We start from the raw sequence: 27,322 nt of genomic DNA on the forward strand, positions 1-27,322 counted from the left end.
CAGGATGTGCTTCCAGTTCTGACCCTGCCCCTTATCAGCAGGTGTGAACTTCTGAGGGCTCTGGGCCATCGATAGGGTTTCATCATGTGTTGCTCTGCCCTCCTCCTCAATTTTCCTCCAGGTAAAACCAGGGGTCAATCACCTATCCTGTCAAGTTCTCAGGTCTCCCATCTCAGAGTCATGAGAAATAAACAAGATAATTCACATGGAGCCCATAGCCCAACGCTCACCGCTCAGGAAATGCCCACTCATTGTAGCCGTCGTACTGGCCACTTTTCCCAATTGCATATTAATTCAGTAACCCTATTGGCACAGTAGGCATGGAAGGAACATTACCTACTGTGTGATTTTTCTCCTTATTATCCTCCCATTGCAGAGCTTCTTCACATTTCTTGTTTCTCAGAATTCAGATTCTTTGCGTTCATGTTGCCCCTTCTCCAGAGGGCTCAGAACCTTTGCAGATGAAAGCCTGTTCAGCCTTGCAAATACACTTGTAGTTATTGACTCTTCAAATATCTGTTTCTCATTATCTCACACAAGGAGAAAACTCTGTGGAGAATTGGAGAGTTGGGGGTAAAAAATAATGAAAAATAATTCCGGAGTTGATTTTCCAATTGGGAAACAAAGAAAAAATACATAAGTGGTAGAAGTCGGAGCAATCAAAGGGAACACTCAGGTCACCAACGCTAGGCAAGGTTGAAGTCGCACTTTCTAGGTTGAAGTGCTCTTCCTCCCCTGTTGGGGAGCTACCTCAGCCTCCTTTATTGTAAAGCAATGGTCCAGCCACCCCATATGACTGAGGGTGTGAGTGAGGCAAAAGTACAGCCCCTCACCAACCCGGTACCTGATGCAGGCAGCATTTTCCCTAAGAGGCCACATTTTTGCAATTTTATTTAGAAGCACAGCATGAACTAGCAGAATCTCTAGCACTTTCCAAGAATAGCAGTTATGTGAAGTACCAGTGAGTCATTACCATTTTCCAGAGAACCTGAATGTTGTTCCAGAATGCATTCCTCCATCCATCCATCCATCCATCCATCCATCCATCCATCTGATATCCATTGGATTGCTGCTATTGTCTGAGAAGGTGCTTTTTAGGTGGTGATTTAACCCTTGTTGATTCTTTAACTTCCTTTTCTTGGCAAACCACAGCCTCATTAGCATATAGCCCTTGACGGCTGCCACAGAGCCAGGTTCCAGACCAGGGATCCACCTGCCTGTGGGAGTTGAGTCTCTTTAGCTGGGGAACGTTCTGAGAAACTCTGGCCTCCAACCACAGGTCATCCCAAAATTGCCTGTGGGTGATGAGGGAAAGGTTGTTAGGTGTATCTTCTCTTTTCTTACTCCCTTAACTTTAAAAGCACAAACTCATATAATATGTTTTTTTCGTATCTCCAAATAAATGCCCAAGGACAATGTTTAAGGAGCCAATATAATGTCCCTCAAGTTGGCTTTTGTCACTAAAATTTTCTACATGTTGATAATTTCAGGGGAGGGGAACATTGCTAGGAAAGGGGAAGAGGGTCTTATACCTAAAGTGGAGTTTGTATTTTAAATGTAGCAGAACCCCAAGACCAAGGGTCTTTCTGATTCTGAATAGGTGATCCACATACCGTGGTTTACTTTCCCCAGTGAGTCCCCTCAGACTTCCCAACTGTGCCCCAACTTTGTCTCTATAAGAAACACTTTGGGAAGGCCGCATCCTTCCCCAGCCCCAGCATGTTGAGCCCTAGAGGGTATATTTAATGTTGAAAACCTGCCTTTTGGCTGAAGGAAAGCACACCTTTGAGCTGAGACTAGGTGGTGATGGAGAGAATGTGGGCAGTTGTGCCTGTTTTCTGCTTGACTAAACTTTGCACTCCTGCCTTTGTGGTCTGGTCAGGTGCTTCAGATGGGGAGTTAATCCCTATGGATTTATCGCCTTCCTTTCCTCTCAGTGGTGAGCTGCAGCCTCATTAGGGGATGGCCCTCACTGTGGAACCAAATCGAAATCAGAGGCAAATCTGAGAACACCATTTGTTGGGGGTGGCACTGAGGAACTTTGGGCCGTCCCTATACACTTTGTTGCTTCTCGTGCATTTTTCTGAGTCCATGTGAAAATCCAACAGCAGGACGGTTGCCAGGCAGCAGATACTCTTGGTGACCTGAATAATGAGTTGACACCAGTTTACTGTGACTCGAAAGCTGGCCATTTCAAGGAGCTGTTTTCAGCACCTTGCTTTCCCACTCACTGTTTCTATGCATAATTTTAATATGGGGGGAGAGAGAGAGAGAGCGTCCGATGCTTTCCCAGCTATAGTAATGAAATTAAAGAAAAATAGAGTAGATGGTCATGAAGATGACAGTGTAAACAGGGGAATGGTAGGGATCCTGGGATTCTGGGAGCCTTTCTACCCCAGCGGTTGTGCACGTCGCTGTCAGCGTGTATGCTGTGTGACACATCCTTATCAAAGTTCCTCCCGTACTGTGGCACTTCTGATGGCCCAAGAGGCATCAATGACCCCTGCACCTTAATGGGAGGGATCCCTAAAACTAAAGGAACCAATGATGGAGATCTGGAAAGGTGGGCAAGCTCTGAAAGATTTTCCAAGAAAAATGCTCTCATTTCTTCTGCCACTTCTGAGAAGACATCAGAAGGTCTAACCCAACCCTCAGCTCCTCCACAATCAAAGAGAGAAGTCCTGGTGTTCGGGGTAGAGGAATGGGTGAACACTGACTCAGAAATAAAAGTCTCTGCCTCGGTTCAGTCTTTTAATCATAGCATTTATTGAGTGCCTTCTTTGTGCATACCCTGAGGTAGAAACCAAGATGAGAGCCAGTTCTTCTGCTTGAGGAGCTCCGAGTCTCATGGAGGAGGTTTAAAAATGTAAATAAGCCCTGTCTGTCTGCATCTTGAGCAGAGATACACCCACAGAGTAGGACCAACGATGCATGAAGAAGGCAGCAGCATGGCCATAGCTCCCCACTGGGGTGGCCCATGGATAGAGAAGATACATCTTTCTGGCCACCGGCACTTGATATAAGCACCTAGGGAGGAATTTTTCATAGGTTAAGCATACATCATTTTTCAGAAGTAAAGATCATGTCTGGTTTTGGCAAGCTCAAATGCTCCTAGTCCCATTCTGGGCCAGATTCTCATCTGATGTAAATCTTTGGGAAAATCAAGTTGTAGCACTGTTTTGCATCAAGTGGGATTCTAGCCAGTCTTTCCCCAGAGTTACCCTGGGCTTAAATCTACTACATCATTTCCATGGCAACCAGAGGCCAGCCCGTGAATGTGGTTGCCTTCTAAATCCTCTGCTAGCTTCTTTTCCCTCCTCTGTCTTTCCCTTGATTAAGAATGATCTCCCTCCCTTTGCTCTCACTCATTCTCGCTCTCACACACCCACTTTCACTTTGCGCCCACATTTTTTGTTTCAACATCCTCCCAATCAGATTTTTAAATCCTCCATCCAGTTTTTTAAAAATGAAGATTTGTTAGTCATTGCTCGACAGTGAATTGACCTGTTTAGACAAGACCAGGCTGATTTCAATGGGCACAGAACCCTTGGCAAGCCAATGTGGAATTTACCTTCAAGTCTAGCCAGCCTAATTAATACGCTGTTTGAGAACACTGGCCAGCCAGACCAAATACTGTATTTCCACCCATTCAGGGAATCAGCCTTATGGAATCCCAAGTTATTTCAACGTCATTTACTTGTGTATATTTGTGTGTGTGTGTGTGCACGCGAGCGTGCATATGGGTGAATTATAACGCTTCTATGTATTATAGAGTAATTGTGGCTTAACAGAAAGAAGAAAAGAACTCTTGGTTGAATCCCATACTTACTACTTACTTGCTGTGTAACCACTGTTCGTTTAACCTCACTGAGCCTCTACTTCCTCATCTATATAATGGGTCTCGTCTACCTCATAATGTTGTGAGAAGGAAATAATATCAGTCATTTACAAGTGCTTGGCAGGAACTATATACTCAGTACCATCTTATTCCCCTGTCCCCTTCCCTATCCACTCCAAAGCATGTGTGTGTTTCCTTTTTTTTTTTTTTTAATTAATTTTTTGATTAGTCTGCATGCTCTCAGCCTAGCAACACTCTTCTGTGTCTCTCCACCAGGGGGCACCCTCCTACCAGGGACCGAGCCCACAGTGGACACGGTGCCCGTGCAGCCCATCCCAGCCTACTGGTATTACGTAATGGCCGCCGGGGGCCCCGTGCTGGTGCTGGTCTTCGTCGCGCTGGCCCTGGTGCTTCACTACCACCGGTTCCGCTATGCGGCCAAGAAGACCGATCACTCCATCACCTACAAAACTTCCCACTACACCAACGGGGCCCCTTTGGCGGTGGAGCCCACCCTAACCATTAAGCTAGAGCAAGACCGCAGCTCTCACTGCTGAGGGCCGAAGCAAGGACAGCACCCAAAACAAAAGAGAAAGACTGCAAACACGTTGCCTCGATTTTGCACTTTTTTCTCCTCGCCTAGTCTCTGTGTGAACTCTCAGACATCTCTCTCTTGGGGCACAAACCCTGTGCACTCTTGTCCATCCCGAACATTCTCCTTGGGTTCTTTTTTTTTTTTTTTTTTCCTTTTGTTGATTCCAAACCAACCAACCCCAACTCTAATGCTGCATCTTGGAATTTGAGAAGAGATACACCCTTAAGCACTTCACAACTCAAGGCTCAGCTGGTTTTCTTCCAGAAACTGGTTCCCTGATTCTTCCCCTTGCCTTACCCCATACCTCCTCTCGGTGGGCAGTCTGCCAGGAGACTTGAGGGGAATCCTGGATCTGTGTGTTTGTACATAGTATACATTCGTGTGTGTGACTAGCTCTGTGTGTGGGTGTGAGAGAGAGAGACTGGTTCATTGTGTGGGGGGGAGTGTGTGGGTGTGTTCAGAGAGCACCCCCTTTCACTCTTGTGTTACTTCTCCAGGGGTACATTTTACAAGAAAATAATATATTGTACTAGTTTTGTTTACTTGGAGAAGAGATTGAAGCTTTTTGTTGCCTTATCTAGCTTTGGCTGGCTTTCTGTTGGCTACCATTGTCATCTCCGGGTACCTAAAAACCTAGAGGCCACATGAACTGCAATGTGGCCCCTCCCATCCCTCGCCCCATCCCCCGCCCCACACCTGACCCAAGAGGAAGGTTCCCCCAATGCACTCAGACATGACCCTTTGTCATGTCTCCTGGCGTCTTTGAAGTAACAAGATAACAGCCACTGGGTGCGAGCGGAACCATCTCTACTTCCAGCCCTGAAGCAAATCTGTCTCATGTTGCCTTATAAAAGAGAAGCTCATAATGAATGTTTAGCTTTTATCAGTTAAGTCCAATCTTGGAATAAGTCATAGAGAATAACGAAACTGAGACTGATGTAGGAAAAGCAGTGGCTTACGTGGAGAGAGAGCAGGAGGAGGTGGAGGAGAGAAGGGAGGAGAAGGAAGGACTGAAATGTTGTGTTTTAAAAGTCTCCTCATCTGAGGGGAATCATTGTGCCCAACTTGGGATGGAGTTGAGTAAGAAGGTCAAAAACTGTATTCTTTGGTATTATATTGGTCATTGTAATAGCATTTGTAAAATATGGGGGAAAAGAGATCATTTGCTTTCCTTTCATGGTGTTAATGTGTGCCTGAATCTATAGCCACTAAAATGTAAGGCTGTCCACCTGACTTAGTTGAATACTATGAGAGACTAAAGAGTAATCATTTTTTAAATGTACCAGTGCGCTACCCCTTTTCGTAGCATCTGGCAAATACACCCTCATAGGCTGGCCTGGCGTTTCCAGATGTTGCTGTATCGTCCCGAGAAGTAGAATGAAGATAAATCCGTTGCCACCCGTTTGTCCTCTCTAAGCAACATAGGGAAAGGGATGTTGGAGATAAATGGCCTAATGATATTGTACAAAGCATAGATTCAATAATGAAGTCGATTTCAGTGATAGAAAATTCATATTTTAATGAGATTCTCAGTGTACTGGGGCTCAGCCTGAGGGTGTTTATTTCTCACCTTCCTGCTAGGAATCCACTGGGGAAGTACAAGATTCTCTCCAAAGATGGTTGCCTGGGCTGAAAGCCTCCAGGTATCTTCAGAGAACAAAATACTAATGATTGATTTTTCTTTTTTTTTCTGTCTTTTTTTTTTTTTTTTTTTTTGGTTGCTTGGGAGAGAGAGAGAGACTTTTAACATTCTTTCAGAATATCCACATCAGTCCCTAGTCTACTGCACACATACTCACTTTTGCATCTGGTTTGTTTCATCCTCTTGAAAGAATGGTGCTCTCCCACTCTTATTCTATTTCAAAGAGCTACTCTGTCTCAACCACAGCAGCCCTGCCAAAAAAAGAAAAGATGAAAGGCTAAAGCGTGAGCTACCTTGAAATTTCAAGACGTGTCCTACCCCAGCTGAAGATGAGAAAAGAAGCAGGGAGAGGGAGGAGGGGTAGGTGCCCATGACACCATGTGATGACTTCCATGCCAGTCACTAAGGGCTTTTTATCTCAGGTGTTCACATTTGGAGCCGGGCATTCCTCTGAAATGATTGACATCCCTGTAGGCACCCCATGGAGGCATGGTGTCAGGAAATTACACCTGGAAAATCCAGCCAGTGTAGCAACTGTCTGAGTTACCATATACCCTTGAGGATTTCCCTTCTTTAAAAGAAGACAACAACTTTATGAATTTGCTGTATCTTTATCTGATGCCCCATGTGGCATCATCTTTATGTACATGCCATAGTTGAGAATATGAGACTGCTCGAATCTTCGTGAATACCATGATGTACTTCAGCTGGGGATGTCACACATATTCTCTCTCTCTCTCTCTCTCTCTCTCTCTCTCTCTCTCTCTCTCTCTCTCAGCCCCAGCAACTTTCATAGTATTATCCAGGTACTATGCTAAAAGGGCAGCTCATCTATAAAAGCATGCCTTGCATCTTTAAAAAGCAAAATTCTTTATTTCATAGAGGGAGGAAAGAGTCACTCTCTTCTAAAAAAAAAAATAGACTGGACTGGTGAATGCATGCATGCATGTGTTTAGAGTTGCTTTTCAGAAGACAAAGAGGTGATGGCAACTCATAAAATACGAATGAATGAATGAATTTAAGGTCTAGCTCAGGCTGGTAAAGTTTTTGCCTTAGAAGTTTCATGTCAACAGACCCAGGAGGGAATGAATCCCCTATCTCTGGGGTGAGAAATCCCTTGCTTGATACTATACTAGCAATTGCTATCTCCTAATTGCTGGTGAAGGCAGAAAAAAAAGGAAAAAATATCATAGCAGTGCCATTGACAAAACAGGATGCTGAAAATAAAGTAAAATGTCTTTTCCCTTACGCCACACTTTTGGGATTAAAGCCAGAATAGGATAGGAAATCCAGTAATATTTCTGAGGTTGATGCCCCATCTTTAAAAAGACCCTGTCTTGAAAATGAAACTAGCAGGCAAGCTAACACCTAAATAACCGAAAATTACCAAAGAACAGCAAGACAAGAAAACTTAAAAGATTTTTAACTTCCTATTCTTATCCCCTCTCCCTATAACTGTGACAACTCTTGCATTGCTCAGTTGCCTGTGTGTCAAAATAACTTGTGGACATTGGAAACTATTTGAAAATGTATTGTGTGGAATGTAATAAAATAATGATATTTTTATACAAACATCTGGGTTTTTTTTCCCCTTTGCCTGTGAGAACAAAATTGAAATGTAGGCTTTGAACAAACTGATGTTTTCAAAGTTTACACGTTGCCTTCTGAGCTACAGGGCATTTCTGTGGGAGGTAGGTGGGTTTTCTCGAGTCTGAATGCCAGCTTTTCCTTCTTTTCTTTTTATTACTACTTGTTAGGAGTTTTATCCAATTTGTGCAGCTGAGCCAACTTTTATGATGGGTGTGGGATTTTGCAAAAGTTGCTGAGTGCTAAATTGATCAATGTGATTTCCACAAAATTTCTCTTGATGGCAAATCCCTGGAGATTGGACTCTTACTTTCAAAGGGTCCCCTAGGGGAATGGGACTGGTGAAGCTGAATCATGTACTCAGCTCTACGGAGACACATAGCTTCCTTTGGAGAAGTGGTGACATCTTACCCCTTGCCTACCAAATTATTACTTCCAGGGGAACGTTCATCTCCAACTTATGAGCACTTTCCCAGTCAGAATGAGAACTTGTAGCATGTTCAAGGTCCAAAGATATTCTAGACTTCATTTTGGAACAAGTAATGAAGATAATTATATGGTTACTGTAGACCTGGACTATCAGGGTGCAACAGTTTATAAAAGGAACATTCCATGAAAACTTGGAGGAGAGGGACTTGGGGAAATCTTACTAAACAAGCCAGATCTCAATGACAAATATTTTTCTTTGGTTCTCCTCTTTGGGTAGTTAGTGATTAGTTATATAAAATATTTCTGTCAGACAGGGATTAGGAGAAAAAATCTAGGAACTACAACCTCCATCTGTTCAATGTTTCTAGAATGTGGTCAAGAAGAGGTCATTGGGTATATTAGGAACATTCATTCCATCAACCCAGGAGACTTCCTCAGGGGTCCAAGACCCATCCGTAAATGTCTTAAGAAAAGGGACATGTCCGAGAGACCATATTTCTGCCAGAGTCTTCCATTTTCCCCCTCTCTAAACCCAGATCCAGGAAGGAGTGCTTTTACAATTAGGAAACCTATCCGACTAGTGCTACAAGGAAACAGGCTTCTGGTTTTCAGATCTTCGAGGAAGCTCTCTTAGTTGAGAAGACTCAGTATAGACATCCCTGTTTGTCCTCTCCAGGAGAATAGAGTGGAATATCCATGATTAAAGCCTTGTTTGTGCCTCTCATAACAAGCACAATTACCCATTTTGCCTAAGTAATATTGGTTTTCCTTAAAGCCATTTGTTCCCATTAGAAAAGGATGAAATGAAGGCATCTCGAAAGTATTTCTTTCAGACAAAGACCCAAGCTTAGGTACCATTTTCCAAATTTGCCAGATGAAATTAAATTAGCCATCGCTTATATTTCGTTAGCATTACTGTTTTGGGAGCCACCTTTGAGAATTTTATCATTGCTCTTTCTGCCTTGGTTCTAGTCCCAACGCTCATTCTACAGGTACTCTCTCTTCCCCAAAAGGGTAAAGACTCTTAGGACTCTAATCTTAGGTACCAAGCACAGCACTGTTACCAACGTGGTATCATGTATTTCAGACCGAGCTCAAGCACAAGTGTTACAGAAATTGTGTTTCCGTGGATCATAAATACCAGATGTCAAGGCCCAGTAAGGTTTGTTCGGGCTCCTACCTGGCTCTTTATGAGGGTTTAAGTGTGCCTTCTTGCTGTTGAAACAAGACACTGCCCTCCTAGCCCAGATATCCAAAGCCCGGCCAATCTACTGCGGCCCATGTTTGTTTTTCTCGCCCCTCTTTACTGACTCTGCAGTTGTTTTTCACAAACATCGTGGCCTTTCTGTAATCTTTGATGACAAGAGCTTTATTTTTAAGTTTTGATTTGTCTGCGTTGTGAGCTGCACATCTGAGCCAGACTGCAGATCTGTCGGTGCGGCTTGTTTTCTCTCTTTAATTGTGCACATCATTGTGGCTCTCACAGCTGTAGTTTGCCTTTCATCCCCTTCAGTGACTGCCCAACGAAAACACGAAACAAATCCAACCAGAGCAAAAGGAGGGGAGAGGGGAACATGAGCTGATGGTCTTACAATCAGCAAGGAAAAGAATCACCTTATGGAAATAAATTAAAATCTAGTAAGTGTGTAGGATTTAATGAAGCCTGACATAGGTCAGGTGCATCCGAGGATGTGGAGAGGTTAGGTATAATCAGAAACCTGCACCCTCAGAAGGCATCAAGCCACAGGCTTCGGCCAGAGTACATTTTTAATAACTGTGTGGAGGAGTTCCGTTTGGCTCCAAGCCTAAGCACTGAAGAGATACGAGATTGGGGGAACTGCCAAAGAGCAAAACCCTTTTAGGATGGTCTGGCACAATGGAGAATCTAGGTGCTTCAGGAAAACCGGCAGAAAACTAGTGGGTGGGCAGGAAACCCAGAATCATTCTCCTCTCTTCTAGGTGAAGTAATTATTCTTGGCCTTTGTGGACACTGACCTTCAAGAGCCCCAAAAAACTAAAGTCCCATGGGCATTGGACCAAGAAATAGGAAAGGCCTTTTGAAGAGTTAGCAACAGATGTGCTGGGTGTTGAGAGGGTGTGGAGCCAGAGTCCCAGAGAGCAGTTTCCAGGCTCTCAGCCTCACATGGAAAGGTGCCGGCTTGGTTATTAGATGGCCATCAGCTGTAATTAGATGGCCATCCGCTGTGGCTGGGTGGCCATCAGCTGTTATCAGTTAGCCATTAGCCAGTAATATAACTGCCGTGGCCACGCTGGTAAGGCGGTTGGTTGGTTGGTTGGTTGGTTGGTTGGTTGGTTGGTTGGTTGGTTGGTTGGTTGATTGGTTGATTGGTTGGTTGGCAGAGAAGCAGAGGGCGGATTACAGCTAGCAAGTGCAGTCAGCAAGTGGATTACATTGCAGATCGTGTTGATCCCACTTCCTGTGTCTCGCCCAACCGCCAGCGAGAATATAGTGGTATGACTCCCCTATCTATGGCTCTGTTGGTGTTCCTTTTTGGCCTCAGCATACCCTGCGTTCTGGTGCGGGGAGCTGGAGCTGAGACCCTGCATGACAGTGGGGAAGCACCTTTTCTTGGAGTCTTATGCCCAGACTGGTTATTGATCCTGAAGGATGTTGTTGGGGAAAATTTTAGGATAGTAACTGGCTGGTTTCTCATCTGTATTTTTAACCTACAAGTTATATACAACTACATCTTCAAAAAGTGCAAATAATACAGAGGAAACAGAAGTCCATTTCGTTGTTAACCAGTCCCACTGTCCTTCTCAGAGAGAGGAACCACAAGAAATGGTTAGAGGTATATATTTCCAGGCCTTGTTTTATATCTTTAACAAACATCTATAGTCATAGCTAATTCCATGCTTTTATTTGGTTGGCATTTGGTTTTGTTCTGTGTAACTGGTATCATCACATTTGCGCTTTGTTGGACAACTTGCTTCCTTTCATTGGATAAAGTCTTGAGTATACTTCAGTACACACGGACAGATTTCCCTCATCCTTTTTAGATGTTGTACAGCCTTCGTTATTGTATTGATGTACTGCTCCCCTACTGGTGGGCATTCAAGTTGTGTCTTGTGTTTTGTTTTTGGTTTTTTTGCTATTATAAACAATACTGCAGTGACCATCCTGGAAGATGCCTCTTTGGGCACATATTTCTCTCCGATAGAATTTCTGGGTCAAATGGTGTGCCTGTTTTCATTTTCATAGAATGAAATGGCTGAGGTGTTCATTTTAAATGAACCTGTCCCCTTCTGAGAAGGTAACAAATTAGTGGACAGCCTGGGTGATATCTCCTGCCATATTTGTTCAAGCCGCATAATCTCTGTGACTATCTCCTTTTCTCTAAAGTGGGTAGAGTGCTTGTAAGAGAAGACTCTGGACAGTTTTAGCCGAAGGGTATTTTAATCCTAGTGACCTTTTATTTTTTAACTGCCAATATGTGGAGAAAGTGGGCCTACCTGTATGTGGCAGCTCGCCGGAGCAGTGGCAGCACACCGGGCGGTGGCCCAGGAGTTAATTCTATCCCTGGGTTCAGCAGGCAGAGCCCTGTCCTCCATGATTAATGAGTTCCACTTGGCCGCTTCAAAGAGTGACTGTACTGTGCCTTGCTGTTATTTATTTATGTTTTCTACTAAAAAATTCATGTAAAAAAACATCCTTTAAGGTCAGTGCACAGTACTGTGCTGTAGACTAAAATATTCCAGCAGCCACAGTGGGCCTCCAGGCCCACTGAGATGCTCTAATCCATGCTGCCTTGTGACCAACACCCTGAGAGGAGCAGGCTTTCTGGGCTGAAAGGTGGTGTCTAGCTTCCTTCTAAGGAGGTTCAGGAAAGGCACCAGGTGACAGGGTTATTTTCTAGTGGGAAGTTTATACGTACAGGCAAAGCTACTAACCCCAAATGGCTCCAACGAGGAGTGGTAAACAGAAGAGAGAACAAGGGGCCTCTTAGTTTGAAATACCATTTTCTTCCAAGAGCACTACACTGATTTCTACCATGTGCTAAGACAAAGGGGTCATGATAATGTGACTTCGTGAGCATAATGGATAGCTTCGCCATCCACGTAAGGGTTTTGTGGGCTTTCTCTGACCTGTCAAAAATCCAGGACTGCTAAATCTTGGGCATGGGGCTTGGGTAGATAACTCTGGATGGCTCGGGGAAAAAAGTAGCATGAGCTCAACGTGTGGGTGAGCTAGAGACATTTCACACCACACACACACACACACCTTATTTTTAGTTTGTCTTCTGTGTGTAATTGTGCAACATTGAACCCTTTTAATATCATTAACTAACATATCCAAAAGCAAAGGTTCTGATCCAGAACTGGAATCACAGTATACCATGTCTTGGCCTTCGACCACAGCGATTTCTTTCTCCGGCAGCTCGGCTCATTAACAAGCTGCCTGGACTAGAGTTCTCTGTAACTTGTTAGAGAGCAGCCAGGTCTAGTAATGATGGGAGTGTGGAGAAAGCTTTGAGGCAGAGGTGGCCATAACCAATGTCATATCCTCAGCCGGCCTGCTGGATATTGAGGCTTCATTTTAGTACCAGCTGTTAAAAGAACCGTTTCGTCCCTTTGTGTTTTCCTACTGTGACCAAGGGACTGGTAGGAGGTACATAAGGACCTCAGGGACCTATGTGGGCTTCCCCATTGCTTCTCTACAGTGGTTCTGACAGCTGGTACTGAGGTGGGAAGATAATCGTTAGGACCTAGATGGGGGCTGACACGGGAGTGTCAAAGGAGCCTTGGGGGTGCCTCACTGGCCTCAGCCAACCTCGGACTAAGAGTATGAACTCAATAATAAATAAGGTTCATGGGAAGCCCTGGGCCCCTCTCTTGGTGGCCCCTTTTCCTCTCCTCTGGCATTCTTACGTTTGCTCTGCCCTCCTTTCCTCCACCAAAGCCTTTGCCCAGAAAAGCTTGGATCAGATTCCTTCACACAAAGGCTTAATTGGTTATTTCCTCCAACTAGTTTCATTCTTACAGGAGGCCAAACCTGAGGAATTATTCTATTACATTATAATTACATTACTATACATAATTACATTGGTCACCAGCAAGCTTCTGGGGGGAATCATCTCTTGAATGGGTAGAGAGAGGTACCTTTTTGGAACCCCTAAAATCTTATCACAGAGTCATTCATTCTTGTGTTCACAAGAGCTGTTAGATACTTGTGTATAGAGAGTCTTTTCCAAGGCCTTTCAAAATATGAAGGGCAATGCTTAAGAAGACATCCTTTTTCGTGTTGGAAGGGGATGCAGTTTTGTTTCTTCGCCTCCACACTTTCACTTGACCCAGCTTGTTCCAAATGGCTCCGCCCGCACAGTGTTTCAAGTATGTGCATTTCTTGAATATTGGGACTGGAGGAGAGGAGAAATGTCAGACCCACAGGGGGAACACTGAAATGTGAAGGTAGAAGACTTTTTCCCTAACATCTCAGGGCAAAGAAGGGGAGGGGAGGGAAAATTTTCCCTGAAAAATTCTGTGGTTTTTCCACCTACCTACCCTAAGAAAAGGTAGCCAACAAAACAAGTGTGAAGAGCCTCTTCCTTGTTGACATATCTACTTACAGTGATGGAGAAGATCTCTGATTTTTCAAAGACCTAGAGTAAGGAAGGGATTCCAGAATTGTCCTCCATCTCTGTTCCTGAGTTGTTCCAGCCTGTACAATTGTAAGCCCATCTTTATAGCTAAACATTTCTCTGGCTGCGTTTTTCTTATTTTCACGCCATTGCTGGGGCTCAGTGGAGCCATTCTGGCCTTAGCTGCTCTTCCGCCTCCATACTTGAAAGTATTATTAGATCATTTCATTGCCTTCTCATTTGCAGTTGGTATTTCCAACGCTTTTTAGTGTTTCCTCCTAGTTATTCAACTAAAAATAATAGAAAATAATGGCTAAATTCAAGTTTAGACTTTTGATATCTCAAACCAAGCCCCCCCCCCTTTTCCTTTTCTGCTTAAAACCATTGGAAAACTCCAAAAAATAATTTTTCCATGATTTTGTATAGATTTGGCCATAGCCCAAGAGATAAAAACCCATGATAATAGGTCTTCTGCTGGCATTTCTAAACTCAAGCCAAACCCAGCAAGGGATGGATGGCTCTCAAGTAACCAGACTCTATGGAAGATCTCTGGCAAAGTTCAGATCAACATCTGAACTTTTGGCTTCTTATAACAACTGGAGATGAGCAAACTGAATTAGGAAAATTGAGTGTAGTGGAAAGGGGGAACCTTTAGCCAATACTAAATGGTAAACTAAACACTTTGAAGGGCCAAGAAATATCTCCTAGTCTTTCATTATTTCTCATTTATTTTGATCCCAGTGTTGTATCTCCTGCTGAGATCAAAACAAAATGGCTGAGGGTATTTTCTGAAGGCTACTTCCATCCAAACACTTAGGTATTTAGCTGGCTCAGGGGGTTCGGGAACTTGGAACTAAATTTAACAAGGACTTGAAGTAGCCAAGAGCTTATACCACACAAATCACAGTCCCAAACTAGGTGTTGAAATTGTGGCTTACTCTCCGTTCTACTGCCGATTTGTTCAATGACTTATTGCACTTTGCTACCCTCCTTCCTCAGTTTCTTCCTCTTTATGATAGAAGCAATAACAGGTGGTACCTGTGAAAATGAATTATTTCAATGATTTCCTGTCTTTTCGTTCCTTGCTTTAAAGGCTGGTTGCAGTTTGGTGAGTTAAGTGGATGTATTAAGGCTGGCTTTCCATGAGGTTTTATCAGCCCTGACTCAGTTAAAGTGGAGGCTTCAAACTTAGGGCACAACTTACCCACTTTCTCAGTTCCTAGATTGCCAGTTGTCAGGACTGGTTCCTAAGCCAAATGAGCAAGTATTGAAAATATAAAACCTCATGGTTTCCCCTTTATCTTTTTCGTGGTCTTCTGTTTCCATGCACACTGTAAGATGGATGTCTTCAGGGAGCAAGCACTTCCAGGAAAGGACAGACCCGGGACAAAGACTAGGACAGTGTGCAGTTTATGACCATGAAGCCCTTTTCTGTAGAAGTCACCTCATCCACTTCCTCCAGCAGCCATCTTCAGAGAGCCCTCATCAGAAGGACTCACAGCTTTCGTCTCATTTCCTGCCCATAAAATTAATAGAATTCTAGAGCAGGGAAGAACATCAGTGGTTGCTTTACAGAGGAGCAGAGACTCCAGGAGGTCAGTGACTTGCCCAAGCTCTCATACCTGGGCCGAGTAGCAGAACTCAGATGTTAAGTAGGCCATCTGCTCCCGGCCTTGTGCTCCTCTATGTCCTGTGCAACTTCCTTTCAGGTATAGAGTGGAACTGACGCTGACCGGTCCTTAGTGTCTCTGCTACGCATTCTGGATGGCAAACCTGTCCTCCATTTCAACCACGCCTCTTAACCCATTGCTCAGAGTTGTCATGGAAGGGACTTTTCAGAGAACCTGCCTTTGCTGGTGTCCTGAAATGATCTGCATGCAAGGACCCAGGGACGGACTGCCTTAAATCATGTATCTAAAAGTAGCCAGTGGTAGGGGGCAGGCTTCTCACGCTCCTTGCCATCCTGTGAAGCTCCCTTTACAATGCAGAAAGTACACAGAACAGTGTCAATGCCAAGCCTCTCACAGTAGACCATAGCAGAGCTGAAGAGGTGAAAGTGAAGGTCATAATTTTTCTGTGAGTAACAGAAAAGCAGAAAAGCAAACTAACCCCAAAGGATTTTAAGAGGGAAAAAAAATGGAAGAAAACAAGAGAGAAGAGGATAGTGTGTGGGGGGGGGTGGGGGGGGAGAGAGAGAGAGAGAGAGAGAGAGAGAGAGAGAGAGAGAGAGAGAGAAAGCTTTCTTGTTTGAGACTGAAATCACACAGCGGGGAATTTCCCAGTCGCAGGTTGGGGTGATTCCACTGCATAGCATGTGTGGTCTTACATCACCAAGGCAGTGTTCCAGACCCCTTGGGGGAAAACATATCTCTTTAGAGTAGGTTCACTTCGTAACTGGGTATTGCTGTTCCCCCTTCATGCCGTAGTATTGCAATCTACTGATAAGGACACTAGAGGATATTTGGCTCTTCTAGGGAGGCAGGAGTTCCTGGAGCAGTCCCGTGGATGTTTTAATAACTAGCCACTATGGATCTCCTGCTCTGAAAAATCAGGATAATGGGAGATAGGCGAGACCTTGAATAACTCTTCACTGTGTACCTAACCCACCTCTCGATGATACTCAGAGAAGGGAGTCCTGGGGAAACAAGGGGACTTTCAGTCTGAGGTTCAATGTCAGTATGAAAATGACTTCATTTTGTTGAATTGGATATTTTGTTTGTTTATCTTTTAAGTAGTGGCTGCTCTGCTCACGTGATTAATCCAACTCGATTAAACTCCCTTCTGGTCACTCATGAGTTCTTCCTCTCCCTGTGCTGCTCCACAGCAGCTGGTGAAGGGACCTGACTCTCATGTAGGGAAATACAAGGTGAAAGATTTGTGGCCTGGCAAGGCAATCTCTGAATTCCTCAGTGGATCTAAAAAAATGAATTCAAGCCCAAACCCAAGAGCTGAGTGTGCAGGTAAAAAGGCTCCGGTGCCATGTTTGAAACCATTCCTAGAACTCCCCAACCCCCACCTTGTAGCAGCCTCAATTCTGAAGCCGCCTCCTCCTCACTCCAGGTATCCTTCCTGCCAGTGGCCCAGCCTCATTTGCCCAATCCCTGCCCTGCACTCCAACAACACCTAAAGCCCCCTCTACAATGCCCCACTTTCTTTTATGCTATTTTGTTATGGGCGACTCTTTGCTTCCCAAACACACTGAAGGGCGTTGATTGTAGACCCCTGGTCCCATACACCTTCATTTCCCAAAATCCTCTATATGGTTCCCGGGCACCTAGTCAACCCTCTTAACAAGTGATGGGTGCTTGATTGGTTAGTCAGTCGGTTAATGAAGACGGCCCTATGAAGGACTATGTAAGTCAGCCTTCCCTCTTTGAGTAACGCCTATCATGAAAAATGTGAAGCCCCAAATTTCAGATCATCATAACTTAACATTCATGAGAGGTTTTTGCTAGTTCCCATCAAAGTGGTGAGGGAGTGCAGCAGGCAAACAGTCGGAGAGTGTATCCAGTCTCCTGGGATCCAAGACAGGGAAGACCTTTTTCTTTCTGTTCAGATGGGGTAGTTGCAATGTCCTGCCCATCCCAAAGAACCTGAGTGCAGACTTGGAGAGGGGAGGTGCTCTCCTCTGGCCCTAACACAGTACTCAGAATCAGATTTCGGGCTTTGCAGTCAGACTGGCCTGAGATGGAGTCCACACAGGGGCCCAGAAGGAAACAGGGTCATGTGAGCATGGTTGAAAGTGGAAGTCCTGTGGGTGGTAAGATCCATTCTTGATCTGTGTTCTTCTAAAGGTGTGGCCCATTCCACTCTCCCTTGTCCATCTCACACTCACAAACACTAAACAGACTCCTAGAAAGTCCTCTCCAAGTTTTCCTCATTAAAAAAATAATAATAATAACAAAATGCCAAGTTCCTGGTCCCCACATTCTTCTGCTGTCTGCCTCATTTGCCAAGCTGGGTCCCCATCCTGTAACTGTCATTCTCTTCCCAGGAAAGTGCTGCCTCCACTCTCTGCCTCAAGCTCCTGGCTCATCACTGTCCCTCCTCCCCACCCTTGCCTTTTCTTTGCTAGAAGTACAGGGACCCAGTGGGAGAATCACACTCCTTCCTGCCAGCATCCTGAGGAAATAGGCTAAGATTTACCTACTGGGCTCCACAGAAAAGGAAAGTGGCCCATGAAAGGCAAAGAGGCTTTTGAGAAAGAAAGCTGTTAATCAAACACAGATATCAAGAATATTAGCAAAAGGACTAGAGAAAATTGCTATCAAAGTAAACTGCTTTTTGTACAAATGTTCCCTCTATTTGGGTTTTCCCCAGTGTGCCATTTTTTTCTTTAAGGCTTGGTGAACAGATGCGGTTTTGAAAATGTTGATTAACTTATCCTTTCTTTCCGACCTCTTCCCACTCACCCAAACTGCTGGGAGCAGCCAAAAGCCCAGTCAAGCCTCTACTATGTTCTTATTCACCTTAAGTAGCCTTTCATCTCCATGTGCAGGAATCTCAGCCACATCTAGGCAGTCAATTTCATAGAGCCTCAGAAATGGACCGATCCTTGGGCTGTCATCTCATCCGGTCCTCTGCCTCCAGAGACAAAAGGTTGTGATCTCCTGGGGGAGAATGTTCTCATAGTCTTATCATCGTTTCACCCTTTTTCCTTTAAGATCCATGCCACGTCCACCCCTTTCTGGCCCATCATCAATAGTGTCCTAAGAGTTCTCCCCTGAAGGTGTGAGATGGAGCAAAGTGACATTCTAGCCTCCAAGAATTTGTCACGTCCTTGGCAGAGACCAAATCCCTAAAAGCAAGAACAGGAGTTGGCCCAAAAGTCACTGGCAGGAGCCCTGCAGTTTGCGTCCTAGGCTGATTCATATATTCTTCTGCAGTGTTCTGCATCGTTTAACCATGAAAGTGTTAAGACATAGGAGCATCCCATCGAAACGGTTAATTGTTGGAACTGTGACGGTTTTCTTCCATGTTTGTTTTTTTTTCATAAGTTTAAAAAAAAGCCCCGGCTTGACTTTCACAAGCTTGACTTCATCCCCAGTGACAGACACCACCTGCTTCTTGTTGAGTCATGTTCACGTCTTCATTCCAAACAGCCTTCTTTGCAGGGACCTGGAGAATAAGGCAGGGGACGGGCACTGAGGTGGGCAAGCTGGCGTGGACTGCAGGTGCCAGGACTGCAGGCTATAAACATGCCAGGAGCCAGCTGAATTGATTGAAGATCAGTGCCACGTGGCATCGATCCTTTGAAGTAGCGTCTTGGCACGTTTTTTGCATCCCTTCCTAGCGACCAAAAGGATAAGAATGTGTTTTAGCACTTTGGCCAGGAATGAGGAAGACTTCTAACACGATTACAACCAGGAAAAGACTAAATTCCCTGTGTGGCCGTGAGGGATGGATCCTCAGTCTGGGTTATGGTCAAGTAGATCTTCCCTGAGACATTTGCTGATGAGGGAGGTCAGCCTGGTCTGAAGGTCATTTTTTTCCCTCTTCTTTGATACTTTAGCTGTTTGGTATTTTAGTTTTATTTTAATCCTTGATTTTTGGATATCAATTGATACTGCTGACTTCAAGGTTGTCCACCTGACTTTGGGTTGAATAAAACTCCTAACAGGCCACATACATTCACTTGGTGCCATTTTGCTGACCACTGGGACAGGTATAATTAACTTGTGAGATTGGAAGAAAGGATATGACCCTGCTCTTTACCACATTATTTGATTCTCTTTTTTAATGTTTTACCATTTTAGACAGGTAATTATCATTGGCTCTGATTCTGTAAGATGGACAGCATGGTGAATAGAGAGACCTGAATTATCCCCTTCCCAAAAAATTAGTATAAAAAAATATAAAATAGACAGTGATAATACTGGAGAAAATCCAGAGTAAATTAACTCAGCTCTATTCAAGCCTGGGCTGGTCAGATTGGATGCCCATGTTTGATCTATTCTAAACTGTGAAGAAAGCCAATAAGAAAAATAGATGGGGAAGGAAAGATGAGAGATATTTGCACAGATATGTGAAGGTGAATAGGCCTTATGACATTCTTTCCAGTTCTGCATCTACATTGAAACATATAACGATGAAACATGACTTCCTTAAATTACCATTCATTTATTTGAAATCCAAAGGAGAAATATTCTTGTACTTGATGTCCACTTAGATGCACGCATATGAGGAAGAGTACCACGTTACACTAAACAACCATCACAGACAGTAATGGCAACTGATGACGGGCATCTGATGTCATTGAATTTGCCTTAGCTAGAACTCCGACCTATATCGGTAATGAACAACAGTCATTATAAAGACACAAGTGAGGATTTACTTGGCACTAAAGACCTTTTTTATTGTCTCCACTTTTCTAGTTGTTGTTGGACGTAAAGACAAATCATTTGAAGGGGAAAGTCTCCAGTAAAATACCTATTAAATGATCTCAAAGCAGATGTGATGCTTTAACTGTCCACCACACTGGGGAGTCGTTCTCAGGAAGGTTGCATCTCTGCCTTTTAGCCATGGTAATAGAACTTGTTATAACTCGGTTTGTTTGTTTTCTTTTTCATTATAGTGGACATCCCAGAAATACACGGGAGAGAGGGCTATGAAGATGAAATTGATGGTGAGTATTGCTATGATTTAGCAGATAATCATGAAATTCAAGTTTGGTTATAAAGATGTCAACAAAAATAATGCCCAGGGTATTGGAGAGCCAGAATTTAGAACTACCAGTCAGAAATATAAGTGAAAAGAATCCAGAGAGGAATGAAAAAACCATCAGTTGTTCTGTCAAGGTCAAATTTAGAGATTTAGAAAGTTTATTGAGTTTCCTCTGCCTAATCTGAAACAGGTTCCCTCCTTTGGGCAACGTTTAACATTAAGGGACTTCAAATCTGGATAAACCCTTTAGAAGTAAAAACCAGGCTCCTCTATACAAGTCACTACTTGAATCCGTTGACCTCCTTGCAAAAAGGGCCTGAGCAAATGAGTGTAAACGTGAATATTCTCCCAGACCTGCTGTGGTTTCCAGTTCCCTGGCTTGTAGGAACCGTTATCACGCTATCCAAGACTCCCAGTTGAGGCTTACTGCAAGATTTAGGTTTCTTTTTCACACTGCCCCATCTTATATTTTCATATTTATTCTAAGCTCTATTTTCCCACCTCAAATATACACACTTCAAGAAGCTAGCACACAAGAGTCCTGACTGGAGGTCCACTGAGCCAACATGTAGATGTAATTTTTTCCCTCGACTCAGAGCAACATAGGTCTCTCTGGCCTTCTCTGGCTGCCAGAGTTGATCTCCGAGAGAGATCACTAAAGTTCCCCTCAAAGAACAGCTTTAGACCAAGATTGATGCATTTAAGAAGAGCAGTTTATAGAGCAGCTGCTTTTAACCTGACCTTAATCAAACACTTCAAGTGTAGTTATAGAAACAGAATGACTAACCCAAACAGCACCTTGTTAACTGAGTGCAGAGCTCCCTGGAAAAGCCTCGTCTAACACTCCTTTTATGGGCAAAGCAGCGCAACGGGCCTCCACAGACAGGCTGCAATGCGTAGACCAAGCAGCAGAAGCACTGAGACGTGTGGAAAGAGCAAGGAATGAGGAGGCAGGAAGCCTGATTTCTAGTCCTAGTATAACTGCTTGTTAACTCCGGAACCTTGAGGGAGTACCTAGTCACCTAATTTCTTAAAACCTCAGTTTCCTTATCTATTAAAAAAATTATATTATCACCCTGCTTTCTTCGTGGAATTATTAGGGAATCCCACAAAAGGAGCCATCGATGTGATCATGCCTTGGTGACACTATAGAAATATATTAATTTTCTATGGCTGCCTAACAAAGTACCACAAATTGGGGGCTTACACAACAGAAATGTATTTTCTCGCTGTTCTGGAGGCTGGAAATCCCAGATCAAGGTGTCAACAGGATTGGTTCCTTCCGAGGGCTGTGAGGGACAAATCTATTAAAAGCCTTTCTCCTTGGCTTGTAAATGGCCATCTCCATGTCCACGTGACAATTTCCCATCTGTATCTGTCTCCAGATTTCCCCTTTTTATAAGAACACCAGTCACAGTGAGTTAGGGCTCACCGTAATGACCTCATTTTACCTTGATTCCCTCTGTAAAGATCCTATCTGCAAATAAGGTCCCATTCTGAGGTCCTGGGGGTTAGGCCTTCAACATATGCATCTGGGAAGTGGACATAATTCAGCCCAGTAGTAAGGGAAGATGTATGTCAAGGGAGATCTGGTGGCTCATAAAAACATCTCCTGCTTGGATGGCAGGGAATGCTAACTTGAGAACCTCTTCTTGTGCAAATAGTCTCAGCGTGTCCTTTGGTTTAACTTGAAAGCAGTAGAAAATGAGGGATGAGACAAAGCAAGAAGGGTGCCCAGAACATAGGGACATTCCAGGTGCTCCAAAGGCACCCTGAAGAGTCTGTTAAAATCTGAGCTTACCTAACATGGGTCAAATTATTTAAGTTTCCAGTACTCAGACCACACTTCCTATGTGCTAGACACTGAGCACTTTACAAATATGAATTCATTTAATCCTCCTGACAGCCTAGTGAGGTCGATTTTATTAGTATCTCCATTTTACCGATGAGAGAACTGAGGCAAAGAGAGGTTAAATAACTTACGCAAAGTTGCACAGCTCGGATGCGACAGGGCTGGGCTTTGAAGCCAAGCAGTGTAAATCCTGGCATCCTCCCGCTTACCCCCCTATTCTGAAGAACCTCTGAACTGGCCTGGGGAGGCTCCGTTATCTCACCGTGAAAGAAACAGTGCCAGAGTCTCTCCTGTGCTTTCTGTCACAGATACGTACGAGGTGGACTGGAACAACTCTTCTTCCCCGACCTCAGGGGCCGGCGCCCCTTCGGCCGACAAAGAAAAGAGCTGGCTCTACACGCTGGATCCCATCCTCATCACCATCATCGCCATGAGCTCGCTGGGCGTCCTGCTGGGGGCCACGTGTGCGGGGCTCCTGCTCTACTGCACCTGTTCCTACTCAGGCCTCAGCTCCCGCAGCTGCACCACGCTGGAGAACTACAACTTCGAGCTGTATGATGGCCTCAAGCACAAGGTCAAGATGAACCACCAGAAGTGCTGTTCAGAGGCATGACGGATTGCACCCACATCACATCTGACATTTCATTCCAGCAGAAGGGGCTAGTGAAGATTACAGTTTTTTTCCTTTGGAAACTGAATGCCATAATCTTGATCAAACTGATCCAGAATACCGAAGGTGTGGACACGCTAGACAGGCGAGTAAAGAGGAGGGGAGATACAGGCGCACGGGGGGGTTATGACCCACCTAGCACCTCGGTGGCTGAGTCATTGCTGGGACAAAGACGGGAGCTCATCTCTTTGGGGTCAGAGTTCTATTTCGTTTGTAAGTTTATTATTATTCAATTGTATTTCTTTGGTCTGTGAGCAACTCAAAGAGGCAGAAGAGAAGGACATTTCCAGCATAGAGGTAGAGCGGCGATCATTAGTCTCAGCTTTCTCTGTCCAATCTACACTTGAAAAGCAAAGGGTCTTTTCAGACTTTGCATCTTTAGGAAAAAACTCAAAAAAGAAAAAGAAAAGAAAGAAAGCTGTCCAGCTTATCCTGTCCTCTGATCCTCTCGTGACTCACGGGATTTGCTGTGGTGTAGGTTCTGCCCGCCAAGCCTACTACAATCGGCCTCTTCCAGCCCTAGCATTTAAGTAGGATGTTGTTGCCTTTAACTTTTTTTATCCAGGGGAAAATTGCCATTTTAGGGTCAGCATGAACAGCTATTTCTTATATGTGATTTAAAACAAACCAGAAAGGAAACGTCACACATCAAAATCCATAGACGCACCTCCATGTTAGAAGCGGACAGGCCTTAACATGCTTTGTGAATAGGAGCCATTCAGACCCGAATTTGAGGCTGTGAGGCTACCCTGGGGGGCCTCTGGTGGTGGTTTGGTTTTGGTTTTTTTCCCCTCTGCCTTGTTCTTCTAAAACATACACATATACACACGTGCACATACACACACATGCACGCACACATATTTGTCCGTCCTCTAAGCCCCGGGAATAGCATTGTTGGATATTCTCAGAGACGGGGTGGGAAAATATAGGCTCTTACTGTGTGTTCTCCGTCCGTGAGATGTAACTGGTGAGCACTGGAAGGAAAGGAGAACCGTGGAGAGGGAAAAAGAAGTCCACTCTCTGACCGGGTGATGACAAAGCCTGAGCAGACTGCATGGAGACATTTTGATGAATTCGTCTCTCTGACAGGCTGGTAAACATTGATTTCTCCTTAGCCTTACAGCCACCACCTCAACCTTTCAGGAGAGTCAGTCCCAGGATGTATGCAAGTCTAACCAGAAGTCTGCAAACACTGTGGGCCAAAATGCTAACAACACTGCTGCAACCCCAGAGAGACCTGTGTTCACACACACACACACACACACACACACACACACACCAATTTATGATGTGTTTTTTATTAAGTGCCTTGAAAACAATGTGCTTTCCCTCTATGTAGAAATCAGTGAATATCATACAAGTTAAGGCATTCCTCCTTCCCTAATCCCAATGGCTCCCATCCCAGCTCCCTCACCTCACCGCTGATCCTACCAATGGAATGAGCCCTGCTTCCCGAGCGGTAGTCACATCCCTAGATGACTCTCTACGGCTCTAGAAGGGGAGGCATCTGGAGTAGAATGAAACTGTGTGAAGGATAAGATTGTCCACGTCGAGATCCAAATCTGACTTTGCAGTAATGCCTAAGGATTGCCTGTGTGCTGGAAAATCCATTTGAAACCCAACCAGTGTGCCCAGCCTATTGCATATCAGTAGTAGACTGTCTGACCATTTTTGCTGCTATGGTCACCCACGATTTCATTTGTCTTGTACCCAGGTGAAAGGGGAAGGGTGAATGGGACTGGCAGGTTCCTTTAAATGGTAACTTATGGAAATGCTAGTTCAAATGGTAATGTCACAGTGTTTTGTATGCAGAGAGGGAGAGTTCATACCGACAGCTATTTATTCATATGTGTGTGTGTCTTTGCTGCCTTTGAGTTCTCTGTATCTACTGTGTATGTGAATGGTCATGTGGGACTCAGTGTTGTCGTGACTTTGACTTTGACCGAAGGCCCGAGTGTCACTGCTGATCTCGGCACTCGTTGGCGCAGTGGTAGTTAGAAGTGAAAAGTAAAGCTGTCAACCCCAAGGGCTTAGCTTTACGCACCCCCTGAGCTGGGCAGACAGCAGAAGCAAGGTTTTCAGTAGCCCACCCTCCTCTTCACCTCCCCATGTAGCTCAGTGTTCAGGAAGCTAGCAAGTCCTGGGGATTTCCAGAAGTAGCCTGCAAAAGAAGGGACATTCAGAGGCCTATTCTGGGAGTCCTGGCCTTCTCATGCCCAGTGGGCCGTTTTACAGTTCTCCAAAGACCAGCCTTGTCTCCAGCCTGCCATTCACCTCTAAGTTATATACAACTCAACCTGCATCCCTCTATATCCATATTCACCATGGGCTGATTTGAAGCCCTAAGTGGGCCCTGAATGCTGACCAAAAGCAGGCTACCCAGGGCTACATGTAGATACCTCACCAACCCTGGAGGCTGGTCTGTTATAAGACAGTGGGCCCATTTATAACTTGGTCAGGGGACGCCCTGGTTCCTTTGTTGTCTCTATCTGCAGGTAGGCTGGCTGACCCATCTCCTTGATTCGTCCCCTTTGGGAAACCCAGCTCACAGTATTGATCTCCTTTTTTGCCTTGTACTGAATGACACATTACCTCCACGCTCTCCCGGACTAGGTGGTCAACAGGGCCACAGGGTTGCTTTCTCTCTTAGGTGGGGATGAGGAGTTGACAGGGATGAGGATCCAAGGAATGAGCATGAATGGCACGAAAACAGGGGAAAGTTAAACCATCACCCAGAAGGTTAACTTTTCCAGGGTTTGCAGTTAAAGGTGTTCGACCATTCGCTGGCTGAGCCAGACAGACCACGGGAACTTGAGAGCTCTTACTGTGATTCTTCGATGTAAAAAATAAACAAACAACAATGTCAAACTGTGTTTATATGATTTGTATAAAGCCTTTCTAAGATTACTATTTAAATAAACATTATACCAGAGATATTTTGCTGCATATCTTTTTATTATTTGAGACAAAGAGATTTGGGCTTGGGGTGACCAAAGCATCCCAGTTTATCCAAGACTTTCCTGAAAGTCCCATATCCCGGGAACCCTTCAATCCCAGCCAAACCAGGATGGTTGGTCATTTTCTTGGAACAGTGTTTCTCAACATTGTCATGTGGAGTTAGTAGATTGATTGGCTGGCTGGCCTTTTATACAATGAAAATAGCATGAGGCTGGGTAATGGGCTACCTGGCCAGGTGGGCTACTTGAACTGAAAGACTTGCCTGGTGGATTTCCAAGACGGATCCATACAAACACATCTCCTCCCTTGACATCGCCAATCCTCTGCAACTTTGACTCAACTCCTGCTTCCTTCCTGCTCAAACATTGGCTTGTCAATCTCTCTGGTGACATCAAGGTCTAAGGCAGTGCTTCCCAAAGTGCAGTCCCCGGACCAGCAGCATTATCATCCTTTGGGAACTTGTCAGAGGTGTCCATTCTTGGGTCTCATCCCAGATCTAATGACTCAGAAACTCTGAGAGGATGGCCTAGGTGTCTGTGTTTTTAACAAGCCCTCCAGGGGTTCTTATGCACTTTCCTGTAAGAACCTCTGGTCTGGGAAACAAGGTGATTCGGGATCTTTTCACCTGTGTGTGACTGGATTCAAACCAAATAGACATTGGCCAGGAAAAGCTAAAGGACGTGACACTCCTAACTAAGGCAAGGTCTCAGGGGAGGAGAGAGCAGCTTTATTATGAACTGCCCCCCTTGTCCCTCCCCTCCCCAAGCCCCAATGCAAATGGGAGACTTGAAGTTGTGAACCAAACCTGAATTTGCCCTCATCCTGAGGCTCTGCTCACGCTGGAAAGGAAATTTGGTTCAATCATTTATTCAGGAAGTGTTTTTGAACACTTCTTAATTTTTGTAGGCTCTCGGAGTATACAATCCAGTGAAAGGGACAGAAAGCAAACAGCCAAGCCCATAAATAAGGACTGGTTGTGATAAATGCAATGAAGGTAGCTCATAGAGAATGACTAGATATTAAAGGTGTAACATTTGTGTTACTTGACTTCATATTTGCAAGACACAACTATTTATTACTGGTGTGACACGCATTGGGTCAATTATATTGAATAAAATATATCTGCTTTATAGTCAACAACACATATCATAATAAAACCAAATGAATCTGATATAATATATATCTCTTTAAAACTTTTTTTAAAAAATTACTAGGGTCACTCCCCTCTGAACAATTGGTCAGGGAAGGCCTCTCTGAAAAGGTGATATTGAACTTAAACCTAAAGAGATAAGGAGTCAGCTAAGCAAAGTGCCTAGGAAAAGCTTTCCATGTTAAAGGAAGAACAGCATATAAAGATTCTACTGGGGGCAGACGGGTGCTCAGTACGGGTGGCTCAGTTGGTTAGAGCGTGAGCTCTGGGCAACAGGGTTGCCTGTTCTATTCCCACATGGGCCAGCGAGCTGTGCCCTCCACAACTACAGTGAGGTC

The 27,322-nt window shown here is 44.5% G+C and overlaps 1 protein-coding gene across 4 annotated transcripts in view; it reads left to right on the top strand.

Annotated features, from left to right (window-relative positions):
* Window positions 1-23,294, top strand: part of NRP2 (neuropilin 2) — a 112,499-nt gene extending 89,205 nt beyond the window's left edge. For 2 of the 4 annotated variants that reach the window (XM_019726888.3, XM_019726887.3), the window contains exons 16-17: window positions 20,266-20,316; window positions 22,515-23,294. In XM_019726888.3, coding sequence (XP_019582447.3) covers window positions 20,266-20,316; window positions 22,515-22,819 — 356 coding nt within the window. In that variant the 3' untranslated portion in view covers window positions 22,820-23,294. Of the gene's footprint in view, window positions 1-4,114; window positions 7,648-20,265; window positions 20,317-22,514 lie in introns of those variants that run through there. The other 2 variants (XM_019726890.3, XM_019726889.3) reach the window with 2 other exon arrangements.
* The last annotated feature ends 4,028 nt before the right edge of the window (window positions 23,295-27,322 follow it).

Source organism: Rhinolophus sinicus, chromosome 17 (assembly GCF_057876585.1).
Source record: "Rhinolophus sinicus isolate RSI-liver-muscle chromosome 17, RSI-T2T, whole genome shotgun sequence".
NCBI lineage: Eukaryota > Metazoa > Chordata > Mammalia > Chiroptera > Rhinolophidae > Rhinolophus > Rhinolophus sinicus.